General features: G+C 34.0%; 2 protein-coding genes across 3 annotated transcripts; one reads left to right on the plus strand and one right to left on the minus strand.

The window, feature by feature from the left end:
- Nucleotides 1-3,054: 3,054 nt before the first annotated feature.
- Nucleotides 3,055-10,739, minus strand: LOC120087070 (endoplasmic reticulum-Golgi intermediate compartment protein 3-like). 2 transcript variants are annotated; one of them, XR_005484411.1, is made up of 14 exons: nucleotides 10,429-10,739; nucleotides 9,983-10,056; nucleotides 9,642-9,725; nucleotides 9,398-9,478; nucleotides 9,075-9,149; nucleotides 8,653-8,745; nucleotides 7,471-7,653; nucleotides 7,324-7,391; nucleotides 7,157-7,208; nucleotides 6,950-7,003; nucleotides 6,762-6,854; nucleotides 6,535-6,601; nucleotides 5,961-6,163; nucleotides 3,055-3,367 (listed from the first exon to the last, which is right to left on the minus strand). XR_005484411.1 is itself a non-coding variant. In XM_039043918.1 (13 exons), exons 1-13 carry the CDS (start codon nucleotides 10,568-10,570, stop codon nucleotides 6,072-6,074), a joined length of 1,158 nt encoding a protein of 385 aa, XP_038899846.1. In that variant the 5' UTR covers nucleotides 10,571-10,739; the 3' UTR covers nucleotides 5,619-6,071. The 2 variants fall into 2 exon arrangements, 1 of the variants encoding a protein (XP_038899846.1); XM_039043918.1 differs by lacking the exon at nucleotides 3,055-3,367 and having other exon boundaries at nucleotides 5,619-6,163.
- LOC120087071 (ethylene-responsive transcription factor RAP2-13-like) lies at nucleotides 3,514-5,494 on the plus strand. The gene has a single exon (XM_039043919.1). The coding sequence runs from the start codon at nucleotides 4,166-4,168 to the stop codon at nucleotides 5,246-5,248; it is 1,083 nt and encodes a 360-aa protein (XP_038899847.1). The 5' UTR covers nucleotides 3,514-4,165; the 3' UTR covers nucleotides 5,249-5,494.
- Nucleotides 10,740-14,265: the final 3,526 nt, after the last annotated feature.

Below are 14,265 nucleotides of genomic sequence, written 5' to 3' on the forward strand. Positions count from 1 at the left end.
AATATAATATTTTGTGTTTTAGGTTAATTTGGGAGCCGTATAAAATTATTGTGCATACTTTGCCTAATTTTGTAACGAATGGTCGAAACATATGGCGAACGATGAAGTCCTCTCATATGTTTTCACATTGGTGAGTGGCATCTTCCTGACAGGGTGACGAGATAATTTGGTTTTCAGCAGGATATCTCATCGCCTTGTAATACTGAACTCGTATTGCATGATATTGACCTAAAGACTGGAGATTGGTCCGAAAAAGTTGCACATTTGGTAGTGCGATAGCACTATCGTGCAAGGTTTATTACAGTGGGGGTTTCTCTTGAACAGTTTGACACAGATGTCACTCCAGAATATATTCATTGGTTATAATATAATATCACAAGGTGCTACGTCACTCGTCCGGGAGCAGCTGTGGGTCATCTGGTAAATGAATGAATATTATCTAATTTTTTAATATAAATTTATTTAAATATTTCTCAATTGTTTTATAATTCACAGAGATCGAACAACAGTAGACTCTGGGAGGTTGCGAATGATCCGAACTAGGTTCTTGCTATATGTAGTGACAACCAAAGCATATATGGAGTAAATCATTATATGTACGAGATATACCTATTGTTCCTCCACCAGCTCCTAGACGTAGAGGCCTGTTTGGGAGAGGATAAGTTTGATGAGGTTGCACATTATGTAGAAGAGTTCCCCCTATGACGCAGACATAGAGTCAAACTGATTATGTTAGTCCGATGATGATGATGCCAGCATTTGGTTCAGGACATTATGACTCAGAGGCTGGTCCTCGTCTTCATACTTGCATGGACATGGTCGGGGTCGTGGAGAGCATAATGAATATTTATATTATGAAGCGTCTGCAGAGGTCCAGAGTTACATCAAGAAAGAACCCGAGCAACCTCAAGTTCGAAGTTGACGATGACAACCATCGACGACGTCCGCCTTGTGGGACACATTGATTTTGTAATTTTTTTTTTAATAATAAATGAGATATTTATTTCATTTTTTTATTTTTATGAGTTATTTTTTTTAATTTTATTCTTTTTTTAGAGTTTAAATTTATTATATAATTTTTTAGAATTTTTTTTATAAAATGGAAAATTAAAAAAAAAATTAGAAAGAAGAAGGTGGAATGTGGAATGTGTAATAATTAAAAAGGAAAAAAGGGAAATTTGTACAGTATTCTCGCTCTCTATCTCGCTCTCGCTCTCTCAAACTCTCGCTCTCTCTCATAATCTCGCTCTCGAATTTGATTGGGAAATTCAGTGGCAAAAAGAAGGAGATTCGTTAGCCCGTTATTTAGTCAGACTTGCTGAGATGACAGAATCCGTTTGAAAACAACAATATTTTTTTTTAAAAAAAAAAGGAAGGTCGAGGGTTCAAAATTCGACCTATCTAGGTCGAATTTTCAATCCTTGACTTATTTAAAACAACAATATTTTTACAAATAGTTTGAAAACAACAATATTTTCCTAAATAGTTTCTAAGAGTATAATATCCTTTTAATTTTCCGAAAGATAAGGTACTAATTAATATTTTAAAGAGTGAGGATTCATCATTTTACCCTTCTGACTATTAAACAAGATAGAGATAATTTGCAAATCATTTTCAACCGCACTGAAGATTACAATTATGGGTACTATACGATTTAACTCTAAAGCTATATTAATATCATTTTTCAAAAATAATTATCACACATCTAATGCCACATCAACTTACATGAACCAACTAATAAAGATTAAGAATATCGCACATGTTCTTCTACTTCAATAATTTATTATACATATGGATTAAAGTTAACGAACTTTTATTCCTCAACAAATAAATATCAAGAACCTTTTAAAATTTAAGAATTTTCTGAAAACAAACTTGAAACTTATCTAGAGGTATTTTATATCATTAAAAACTCTCAATTTGATCCTCAAATTTTTTAATTTTATCTTTATCGTATTAAAATTCTCAATTACTTTATCCGGTAAAAAATTGTCAGATTTAGGTAGTACAGTAAAACCATTACTATTACTAAATTGATGTTTCCCAAAACCACCAAATTGAGGATTGCTAAGAAAAACTAAAAACGCTACATATATTTAACTAAAAGTATCATTGTCTTCTAATAAACAATGTAGCCGGTAGGATAAGTGAATTTGTTTTTGCCTCAAATAATGGCTCGTTTGAAGTGTGTTATTTAGGGAGGGCTTCACTCACCAACATGAGTTAGTTGAATTGATATAATATGCCAACTCATTGTTTGATTCATCAACTTTAAATGTTGGTGGAGTTGAGTGAGTATATTTTACCAACTCACCCTAACTCTTCTTCTTCCCATGTTTTCAATGACTCCACTCATCGGCTACTGTCACACTCCGAGAACTAAATCCGAGCTCCGATAACCATCTCCGATGACACTCCAACGACCAACTCCGAGCTCTGACAACTACCTTTGATGACAATTCCGACGACAAAATCCAGACTCTGACAAACACCTCCGATGACAACTCCAACAACCAACTCCAACAACCACCTCCGGTGATCCAACTCTGACGACTACCTTCGCACTACCGCTCCAGCTCCCTCCAAAAATTCCCCCATCGTGACTCGTAGAGACGTTTAAACAGTTCCATTGACCAACCTTTATTTTATTCCACATATTTTATTTAATGCATGATAAATGCACGTTCTCACCTTTAAACATTATACAAATAATCAACTTCATAATAAAACTCATCAAATGTTCTCTTGAGTCAACCGATGAGAAGATTACTCATTATTATTATCCACCCATATGATCATGTTGTTATTTTTCGGAAGTAAATACTATATATTTAGAACAAAAAACAGCAATTTTACCTAATCAAATCAATAAAAACATCAATTCAGCAGCCAAACTAATTTTATCATAAACAAAATCGTTTCATTTGAGATCAAGTAACTGACATCATCACTTTTACTATAATCACGATTGGCGGGTGATTGTGGAGGCGATTAAGGTGGAAAGTAAAGCAACCATAAAAAGAAAACAAAAAATTCAAATTCTGGAGCCTCCCCTTTTTCTAATACACGTTAAAATGATGTGCGAAGGGAAAAGTCTTTTAGATTAGGATCATTAGTGAAAGAATTAAGAGTCATAATTACACAACAAAAAGAGAGAATTCAAAATTTCCACTTACCCATTGGCCCACTTGCTATAAATTCAGGATGTCAAGTAATCCAATAAACTGACACAAAACTTAGAAAACCGTGTGGGCTCCCAGGTTGAGTAATTCAATCGGAGCCATCCACCAGTTTCATGCCGACGATATCCAACGGACAAGATTTGAAGCAGAAACAAGAATTGTCAGAAGGGGGATGAATTGATTACCTGCAAAGCAAAAGAAAGAGTAAAGTCATTAGTCAGTAAGTGTGAACACGAGAGTTTATTGGTCAACGGAACTTTGAGGAGAATCAGAGATGATGAGCGTGATTATGAAGCTAAGTTACGGTGGATAATTGAGATTATTAAACGCTGTGATTTTAGAGCTTTGGAGGCTTATAAAATGGGGGAAGCTCGTGGGGAATAGGCATTGTAGGCGGAGAGACAGCGAGACTTCAGAATAAGCTAAAAAAACTAAAAGCAATAGTGTGTGAGAAAAAAATCAGTTTGAAGTTTCTTCTTCTTCATCTTCTTCTTCTTCCCCCCTTCTGCAACTCCCCGCTTCTCTGTATCCCTTTCTGTTAATTATCTGTCTTTCAGGTTCTGGTTTTTGGGTTTGTTTTTCGGGAATGAACAATAACCAAACTTAGGATTGTGCAAAGCCAGGTATTTTCAGAATCGAGATCCAGGATTTGTGTCTTACTTTTCATTTTTCTATAGTTTAATTCCTTTGGTTTTGTTTTTTATTGCTTTCTTTTTCGTTCTTTTTCTTCTAATGATCAATCCGCATGGAGGGTGAATTTTAGTCCCTCAAGGTTTGGTTTTCTTTTCTTCTTTCTGTTTTTTTCTTTTTTTTGAAGTTGAAGGGGTTGTCTATTTTCAGACCTCTTTGATATTTTTAATTGTGGCCTGTTCTTTCTATTTTAACAAGAACCAGGTTCATCTGTAGGGAAATACATTTTTTTTTTTTTTTTTTTTTTCCATTTTGGTTTTGGGTTCTTTCATTTTGGCGAACCATCGAAAGTAATGGCAGCTGCCATGGATTTCTACAATGAAGGACCACAGACAGACCACTTCGGTGGTGAACTAATGGAAGCAATTGTACCTTTTATTAAAGTTGCTTCCTCTTCTGCTTCCTCTCTCTCTACAAATTTCTCTTCTTCTTCTTCACCAACAGCGTATCTCCCTCCTTATTCTTCTTCCTTCGACACCCACCACCTCAACTTCTCTCACTCAGCCCCTCAACAGTCCACTTTGTACTCAAATGGCTGCTCCACTTCGATGAACCCAGTATTTTCAGATGGGTTCTCGACACAAAACCACATTGGTTTCGAACAGCCATTCACAATTGGACCCCATCAGTTATCATCAACTCAAATCCCCCATTCCCAACCTCAAATCAATCTTCTTCAAAACCAAACCCCACTAGCCTTTGCTTGGGGGCAACAAAACCATCAACCACCATCCTGCTATGAAGAACAAACGCGCAGCTTCCTCACCCCCAAGCCCATCCCAATGAAGCAAGTGGGTTCGTCTTCAAAACCCACTAAGCTTTACAGAGGTGTCAGGCAACGGCATTGGGGAAAATGGGTGGCCGAGATCCGACTCCCAAGGAACCGAACTCGGCTCTGGCTCGGTACCTTTGACACTGCTGAAGAAGCTGCCTTGGCATATGACAAAGCAGCCTTCAAGCTTCGAGGGGACTCTGCCAGACTTAATTTCCCCAACCTCAAGCACCAAGGCTCCTGTGTTGAAGGCGAATTCGGCGAGTACAGGCCTCTACATTCCTCAGTAGCTGCAAAGCTCCAAGTAATTTGTGATAACTTGGCCAAGCCGCAGAAACAAGGCAACTCAAAGAGGCCTGTTAGTGCAGCTAAGAAGTCAAGGTCCCAATCCTGCTCCATGGCCGCGGAAACAGTAGCTGTGAAGGTGGAGAACTCCTCGTCAAGGGCTGTCACAGAGAGCGACGGGTCTGAAGCGTCTTCACCTCTATCAGATCTTACATTTCCTGACTTCACAGAGTTGCCATGGGATCAGAATCAAGCTCGGGAGAATTCAATGCTAGAAAAATATCCTTCTGAGATCGATTGGGCATCGATCTTACCTTAATAATTTGATCGGAATCTTCAAGGGCATCTGCAACAGAGTTTTATTGAAGGTTGCAGGCCGAGGCTCAAGGCTCATATTCTTTTAAATGGGCATTGTGTCAATATCATGTAAATGTCCATGGTCAGCTGGTTTTTTTCTTGCTAGACCGTGAATGATTTAATTTTGGTATTCTTTTTTCTCTTCAGTTGTAGTAACTGTATTCATTTTTTTATTGGTATGTTATATTGTCTAAAATTTGCAGTTAAACAAATGGTTAGTTCAACACTTCGTAATATCAATATTAACATCGACAAAGCATAACTTTATATGTAGGCAAGCAAAAACAACAAACAACGCTTGAATAACTAGATTACAGAACCGGAAAAACAGTCCCACTCATAATAAAATGGATTTTTTTTTAAAAAAAAATTCAGGTCGATCTCATTTTCTTAAAGGGTAGGTGCTTTATATCTTTGTAACAGGTCATTACAAAATGCTTTATTCTACTAAACCTGTATACTTTCCAAGGGGGAAAAAAAGCCTAATATTTAATCTGTATGCTTCCAAGTTCGTACAAAGTATCAGGGAAAAATTAATGGCCCCACTAACCTATTTACCTTTCTGGAAAATATTCACACTATTTGAGCACTAAGAAATTAGTATCCGGGAAGCTAGGAAAAAAAATAAACAGAAAAGCATTTAAGATGTAATATGAGCGGAGATGAAACTAAACTATTGATGGAAGGGAATCATCAGGAAAGTTGAGATCAAAAGCAGCAGCCAACGGCAAGAATCATCCTGCATATTTATCTCACGATTTGATTGTCTTCAACTGTACCGATGTTCAAATAAATTTGCCAAGTGCCATCTTCTTCTTGATTGCCTTTTGACCATGATATATAATGGAGTCTAATATCCCCGAAATAGTAAAAACTCCTGCAGAAGGCAATAAAAAATGAGGCCATGTAAAATGGAGACAATGTATCATGACTATGAGCAGATGAAACTTGGCAAGAGCGCAAAGGGCATGACGAAACAAAAGGAAGTATTTATAACTGTGAACACATTATATGAGGATGAATGCTTCCATTATTCCATTAAATATATAATAATAATAATAATAATAAGAAGAAGAAGAAGAAGAAGAAGAAGAAGAAAGGAATGAATCATGAAAAGTTGGATCGAGTGAAAAAGGAAAAATGGTCGTAGTTCTTTCTGTGTATGTGTTGGGGGGTTAAACCACTGCTACAAGCTTAGATAAATTATTTGATCAACTGATAGAGGTTCAAGTAACTCTTGTAAATTACCTCCAACTATAGCGCATACATTTGTTAAGAAGTGAAAGAATGAGATCTGCTCCTCTGTGAATGTCACCTGAAAAATGCAATATAATTGGGTAGTTAAGACACCTGACAAATTCTGCGATGTAATACCACAAGCCAAAAGCCAACAAGGAGCTTGAAGCAAAGCATTGTATAAAGATTGGAAGTAGGGGTCTTTGCAACAAACTTTAGAATAAAAGTAGAGATCCCACCTTTATGGGAGACAGGTCATAGAAGAAAAAAACTCCATGAAGAGCCTGGAAACTTTCTCCATCTATGCCCCTCAAGTGTTGAGTTACAGAGAACTGCACTTCCAATGCAGGATCTTAAATGGCAAGTTCAACAGAACCATCCGAAAGTTAGAAACTAGAAACAGAAAAACATTCAAGGTCAACTCAACCTGATTTGACTTAATAGCCTTTCCATTCACATCCTTGTAAACGGTAGGCACAACCTGCAAAGAAAATTCAGAAATGTATCTCTCAAGTAAAAAAAAAACCAACCAACTGATCTCTAAACTGCAGAACAATAGAAATGGAATTGATGGAAATGTCAATTCCAGAGAACAAGGGGGGGAGGACACAAAAGATATCACACTTAAAACAACCTTGATAAAATATTGGAACATTCCACTTAGTGTTCCTTGACTCCATTGCACACTTGAAGCAGAGGTAGAAGGGAAAAAAAAAAGGAAAGAATGTGAGGAAAATACCACAATTATTTTGAGGTAAAATGATTATTTACTAAACTTCGAACAAACAAAAAGGAGCCTACCCATCGAGAGGATTTACAACACCTGGAAAATCATCTCCAAAAGTTAATCTGTTAATTCTGTGGCTTATCTGAAGAATATTATAAAAAAATGAGATGGTAACCTGGAAAGAAATGTAGCAAATTTCTCATTTCAAACTAGTTGCTTACATTAAAAGTATCCCACTGAAATGATGCTAATGGATTATGAATCTGGAAGTACGATAATTGAAAGCCTTTTCCAGGTGCAAAGTGAAAATTTCCAGCCACCTTATTAACTTCCAAGAACCCATATATATTGCATCCTTCACCTTCTTCATTTTTCACCCTTTGAAAGAAACCTTCTCGTTTGCACTGAAAGTATAAATAAATCAAGATACGACAGATTCCATTTCACTGAAAAAAGGTGTAATCCAATCTTACAATTCAAAAGTTCTAAAAACAAGAAATAATATAATACCGCAATGCCCAAGTAAATTAGGTTGAAATCAACTGAATGTTAAATTTCCCTAAAGTGAAAATAGACCACTGAGAAGGGCTTCGTTAAATTTTTTAGTAAATAAACCCCAATGAAAATTGGCAAGTTGAAGGGATTTTTGTTTTGAGCAATTTAACTTAGGACTATTATTATTCACTATGATTAGTGTGTTAACCATATCCAATGATGCAACTTCAATCATCTCCGAGTATGATAGGAATGCTATTAGGATAGAATTAAGAATGTTATAAGGATACTGAGGGTATATTAATAATTTAGCTAAGGGAGTTTTTTGTTAGGGACCCGGGAATTAAAGTCTATATGCAAAAGCATAAGAGAGGGGGAATTTCAGGAGGTAGTTAGTTGGTTAGCGGGTGGGCCCGGGAATATTGTTTTTTATAGGGGGATATCTTTTTTGCTGAATATTCTGTTAACGTTTTCCTTGGAATACTTTGGGAGAGATTGGGAAGCTCTCGAATCCTTCTTCGGTTGTTGATAAATAAAATTGAAGGCTAAGGCCTACCATTTTTATGGTGATTTGTTATAAATAGTGTGAGGGGGCAAGAGTGAATTTGGTAATTTTTAGTGGTTTAGGTTGGAGTGGCATCTCAAGAAAGGGAGATTTCAAGTACCTTAGAATACTTGGGGGAGTTATATGGTAATTCTATCTTTTATATTTCAATACATTTAGGTTTTATCAATTGAATTTACAATATAAGAAACGAATTGTCAGAACTATCATAAAACTGACCTGTCAGGAAAACCATTTAGTTTATTTGAATAGATTTCAAACAGTCAAATGAACTCAAAATTTAAAATGAAATTTGCATCTCAAAGAAACGTATTGTATGCTTTTATCCAGAAAGTATCCCAACCTGGTCAATTAGATCTGGATGAGACAGAGCCCAACCTTTACTACGATAAGCTTCACGCACATCTTGACAAGAATTACAACAATCCTCATCTGACTGAAAAATAGAACAAAGGGGAAAAAGCATAAAAATAATACAATTAGCAGTTAATTCAATTACACAATTTCAAACTTTTACTGATCAAATCAGCAAATCAAATTAAGCTTCAAGATAAATGGGAAAGGCAGATATAGCAAGAGTAGTCTTAATTGGCCATGTTATCAAATTTTGAATTGGCAGGCTAGTCCGATCAAGAACGAGTAAACTACTGATGTACTCATTAATACCTCTGAAGTAGAGCAATACTGGATTTCTCTTAAAGAACTTGAAAATGCAATTAAACATTGTTCCAAAACAAAAATCCAAAACATGACGTATGCACTTACTGCCCCATAGCAGGAACCACAATACGTCTCATTCTGCTTGAGTCTGCCACCATGTTTCTGTAAAGGCCTTTCAATCTGCATGAAGTAGAAACAGAATCTATAACAAGGGAGAAAGGAAGCAACTCATTATTCAGTGATCTTATAGTTATCAGTGCAATGTACCAAAATCAGTAATCATGAAAAATCCTGCTCATTAGCAACACCAGCTGGTCTTGATCCTATTATTGTTCATATAAATGAAGCAAAAGGATGTAGCCTTTTTTGAAACTATCCAGAAAGGTGAACAGTTATTGGAAAGACAGTGCAAAAAAAGATTTATATACCACAGAGGATCCGATCCCATCTGGACTTGAATCTATTACATTCCCAAGGTAATCTATTCTTTTCTTTACAATATCATGTTTCTGCATAATTAAAAGACATTAGAAGGAAATTTAGTATTTAGCTGTTAACATTAACCAAATGATCCTAAGTGCCAACACTGTTTATATGTGAATTTTCTTGCACACAGAACTGAATGATACAGAACCAACAATCATTTACATTTCGGATTTAGAGATGGCATACCACATCAAGGTGTTGCTCTCCACTAATGTCCATAGCATGAAGACTGAGAACAGAACATGGAAGTGCAGGAAATGTTACATCAAACTGCACATCAAATCGGAATATTATGTAGATGCACATTCAAGCGCAAGTCCAGGAGCATTTCCAAGGAAATAATAGTAAAAAATAATAGAATCAAAAAATAAATAAATCTGTGTTAACAGGCAAACCCTTGTGAGCAGAGTAGAAAACACTGTAGGGTTATATCAAGTAATCCTGATTGACCAAAAATTTAACTCGAAATATACTACATAAACTAATTAATAAATCAATAACAAGTTTCCATTTGGCAGGAAAATTACATTGATACGTAAGTGTTCTCCTCTTGAAGTATCAACTATAAGCTTTGTTTCTGTTGCAGTATGGACATACAAACCTGAAATTAGAAGAGCAAGCTCACACATGTTCTAAAATAGGAAAGAGAAGGAAACAGAAACAAGATAATAGGAAAATGCCAAGGAATACAAATAACATTTAATAAGGAAGTTACAAATTTAATTACTCGTTAAACAAACTCATCCAAACATCTGGAAACAGTTTCACTAATGAACTCAGTTATTTTGCGAATAAGAAACTATCAACCTATGCATAAAATAATTCGAAGGTCACTGCACATCATTTCATTCCTGGATTTTGCCAAATTGAGCTAAGTAAGTTCCAAAATGTGTATGGAGAAAACTCCCAAAAGAAACGTAGCATGCTGCATGCAGAAATTAAAATGAGAAAATATAGATAGCGAAGAACGTACGAAGCTCGGAGATGAAGAGCAATAACATTATAATGGAGGAAGCGATAGTGATAAATCCACCGGAAAGTGTACGGTTGTAAAAATCTTCGCTGATTTTCGGATAGGCGTCCAATTTGCGAATCTTGTTCATCAAGCTTTCCATCCCGAAAGAGAGAGATCTCGATTCGATATGAAGAAACTCTTTCTAAGGAATAACTTGAACAATTCTTATCTCGCAATGTGATGAAGTAATCGATTGAAGATGAGAAACTTTCAGTTTCAAATCTTCAAACGCCCCGTAGAGAAGAAGAAATTGGATTGTCAAGGGGAAAACGACGTCAATTACAATTTTTTTTCCCCACAATTTTATCTCGTCTTTCTACATTTTGCTGGAAAATATTTATCCAAAAATAGATAGTAATTGGATCAATAAAAAATGTATGAATCAACCAAAAATAACAGCAATTTAACTCGCACGGCAAAATATTATAAATCAACTTATAGACATTTGTGTTAATAAGCAATAAATTTGTAGTATAATCTTTCCTTTTTATTTATATTAAAAAAACTGTAATACCTTCAAATTGAACTTACCTCAACTAACCTACTAGTGTCTTTAACAATTTAGAATATTTGAAATTACATATGCAATAAATAATACAATTTATGTGCCGAAAGAAATTTAATTATTTTACGTTGTTTCTTTAACAAATGTACCATAGTTAGTACAAATAATGATGATAATAAATAATAAGTGTTTGGTTTAAAATAATAACTAATAAGTGACGAGGTAGAATATTAAGAACGAGTGTCAAATAAAATGGGACTACTCAATTATGGCAATTCTTTTTTCTTGTCATTTTTATTTATGAATCGGAGATCAAAACTACTAGGCAATCATTTTTAGTATTAATTTTCATAATTAGTAATGACTTATATGATCCTGACCCTACTATTTCTTTAAGAACAAATCCTAACATTTATATGCATCTTATTTTGTGTTAAAAAAAAATAGATAAAAGAGAAATTTTATTATTTTTTAGGACAATTGCAATATTATTGTATGGGCCGAGAGATAAGAAATCCATAGAGAGAGAAAAATACTTGGGTGCATTATCAACTAAACTCATATTTGTGCAACCTCTAAATACGTGTTGTCATGTGACAAACTTATCTTTTTTAATATATATATATGAGTAAGTTTTTTTTTTTTTTACCCAAGTATTATTCTAGAGAGAGTATAAATAAAAATTTATAACAAGACCTGTTTATGTGAACAATATAAAAGTATGCGTAAATTATGGAAAATGATGAAATAAATTAAAACTATGAAAGAAGGATGATAACTAACAAAAAGTTTATGCTCTTGTGGTCACACCCACAACACATCAAAATTACATTCACATGCAAAAAAAGGGAAAGAAAAAAAATCATATTACTATAAGTCTACCCGACATTGATATGATATTTCCTCGAAAGAAGTCAATATTGTATGTTAATGAAAACCGTAAAAAAAAAAAAGTACATTGAACTATAGAAACAAAAAATATAAAGGGTCCTCAAATATATAGAGATTATTGAAGTGAAATACTAAGAGCATACTCCACTAAGTCATATAATTCGAGTACATAATTTTTTTCTTGTTAAGAAGTGAGGTTGATAATTTGAAAGCATACTAACCAAATTCAGTGTTTGCTAATAAATATAATTTTTTTAGTTCAACAATTAAGAGATGATAGATCGAACTATCGACCTTTAAAATATAGTAAATATAATTAGTGACTCACTAATTAAGCTATGTTTGGAAAGGGTCGTGCCACTAAATGCATAGATAATTTCTTTAATTAAACTATCACCTTCCATAGTTTTAGATTGAAAATGGAAGGTAGCGTGGGGTTTGATAATAATTGGCCAAAGTCCAAAGCAAAAGGCAAACAAAGTCATTTAAATCCAATGCTCATGACTCACGAGAGGGGCCCAATTTCTCACCACAAAAAAAAAAAAAAAAAAAAAAAAACCCTCAATTGCTTTCCAACCCCCATAATTGCATTCTCACTTTAAATATAATTTAAACAACTATGCTCTTTTCAACTTATAACTATTTTCCACTTTATTCAAATCAATCAATTTATTTTCTTAGAAAAATTTGAAATCAATCAATCATAGGTAGGGAATAATAAAGTAACATTGCATCATTTCAAAGGAAATATATTGCTACCAAAATCATATCATACTCATCATCATATGAAAATTTAACATTCAAGTGAAATGAGAATGTATAAATCTAAGTTCCATATATACCCAATATAGCATATAATATATGTAAAGTATATTTATTTTAGTTCCTATTTTTAAGAAGTTTTATGGTTCAATTATACATTTTTTATTAGCCGGTACTAAAATTAGCTAATGATGATCTCATGATAGTTTACTTAATGTATTGATAAAAGTTTGGAAGAGAAATTTCTTAGACTTTTGAAGGAAAAGGATTCGAAATTCCATTCCAAATTTTGGTGAGTTCTATCGAATGATATGTAAACTTATCATCGTTTAACCTCCAGAAAGTTTTAAAATATTAAAATATAAGGAACTGAACTATAATTGGTTAAACAAAATGGACTTAATTGAAAATGAAATATTTCTCCAAGAAGAGACCAATAATATTTGCATGTCACCAACCACTAAACTTTTTTAGGATAGAAGAGGGAGAAGCCTGAAAAGAGTCCCTTTTTCTTCTTGTTTTAAAAAAGTAAGCATGTGTATTCTTTTTAAAAGTACAATAGAATCATTTATTTTTTTATATTTCTAGTTGTATCATTTTAAATCTCAAATTCTATGAGTGAAATAGTAATAGTTTAGACATATTAGTAATTTTTATAACTATTTAATTTGATTTATTTAAATCAACTGAAATTAGATGCTCAATTGAGGAGATTCAAGAGTGTGCTAAAAATTTTGATTGGATTGATCTTATTTTGGCTTCCCTTTTGTGTAATTCCTTAGTTGATTGTATTGCTAAGGCTAGGGAGGATTCTTTTAATTTGTGTGTAATTGGATGATTTTCGTCCCATATTCATATGTTTAGCTTTGAAGGATATACTAATTTGTTTCTTGTCCATAAGGCGCAATAATGAGCTTCCAAACAAAAAAAAAAAAAATACAAAAACAAAAAGCACCTAAATAAAAGTATGCTTCAAAAATCCTACCAAAGTAGTGAGAACATAATTCTTCACTGCGATGATGGGAACCAAATTTTCGTCCTCTAAAGAGAAAAGTTATGTCAATTACTATCATACTAAGCTCATATTGGTATCTAAACTAGTTTATAAAAGTATGAGAATTATATATATTGAATTTAAATTGGTCCACTTGTTAAATTTAAAGTTTAATTGATACATTAATCAATAATTTCAAATAAATAATACATCTATTATCATTACATTTAACTTTGTTGATGGCAAAATCCAAATAAGGAAACTCGCATGACATTCACGTGTCTTCTATAGTGAATTTATAATTTTGGGAAAGGAAAACGACTTGCAAGACATAAAGAGAAAACACCGGTGTGGTATTTGGCATAGAACCTCTGGTGTTTAAGTCAGTATTTAGCAAAGAGTCTAGAGGCAAAAGAACTTGCCTTTGGGTGTGCCTATGACCCCATATTTATATTATGGTGGATTTGGATTCCAAACCTAAAGAAGATTAGGATAAGTTCTTTCAGACCAGCCATAGAGAGTAAAGATTCCAACTCACAAAAAGTGAGCTCTCAAGGGCCGAGGGGAGCTTACCGCCGAGGTTGATGTGGTCAAGTTGGGCCTTTCGGTCCAACTTCTTTCTATTTCGTGGTCTTTTCCTCCC

The sequence above is a fragment of the Benincasa hispida genome, chromosome 9 (assembly GCF_009727055.1).
Source record: "Benincasa hispida cultivar B227 chromosome 9, ASM972705v1, whole genome shotgun sequence".
Lineage (NCBI taxonomy): Eukaryota > Viridiplantae > Streptophyta > Magnoliopsida > Cucurbitales > Cucurbitaceae > Benincasa > Benincasa hispida.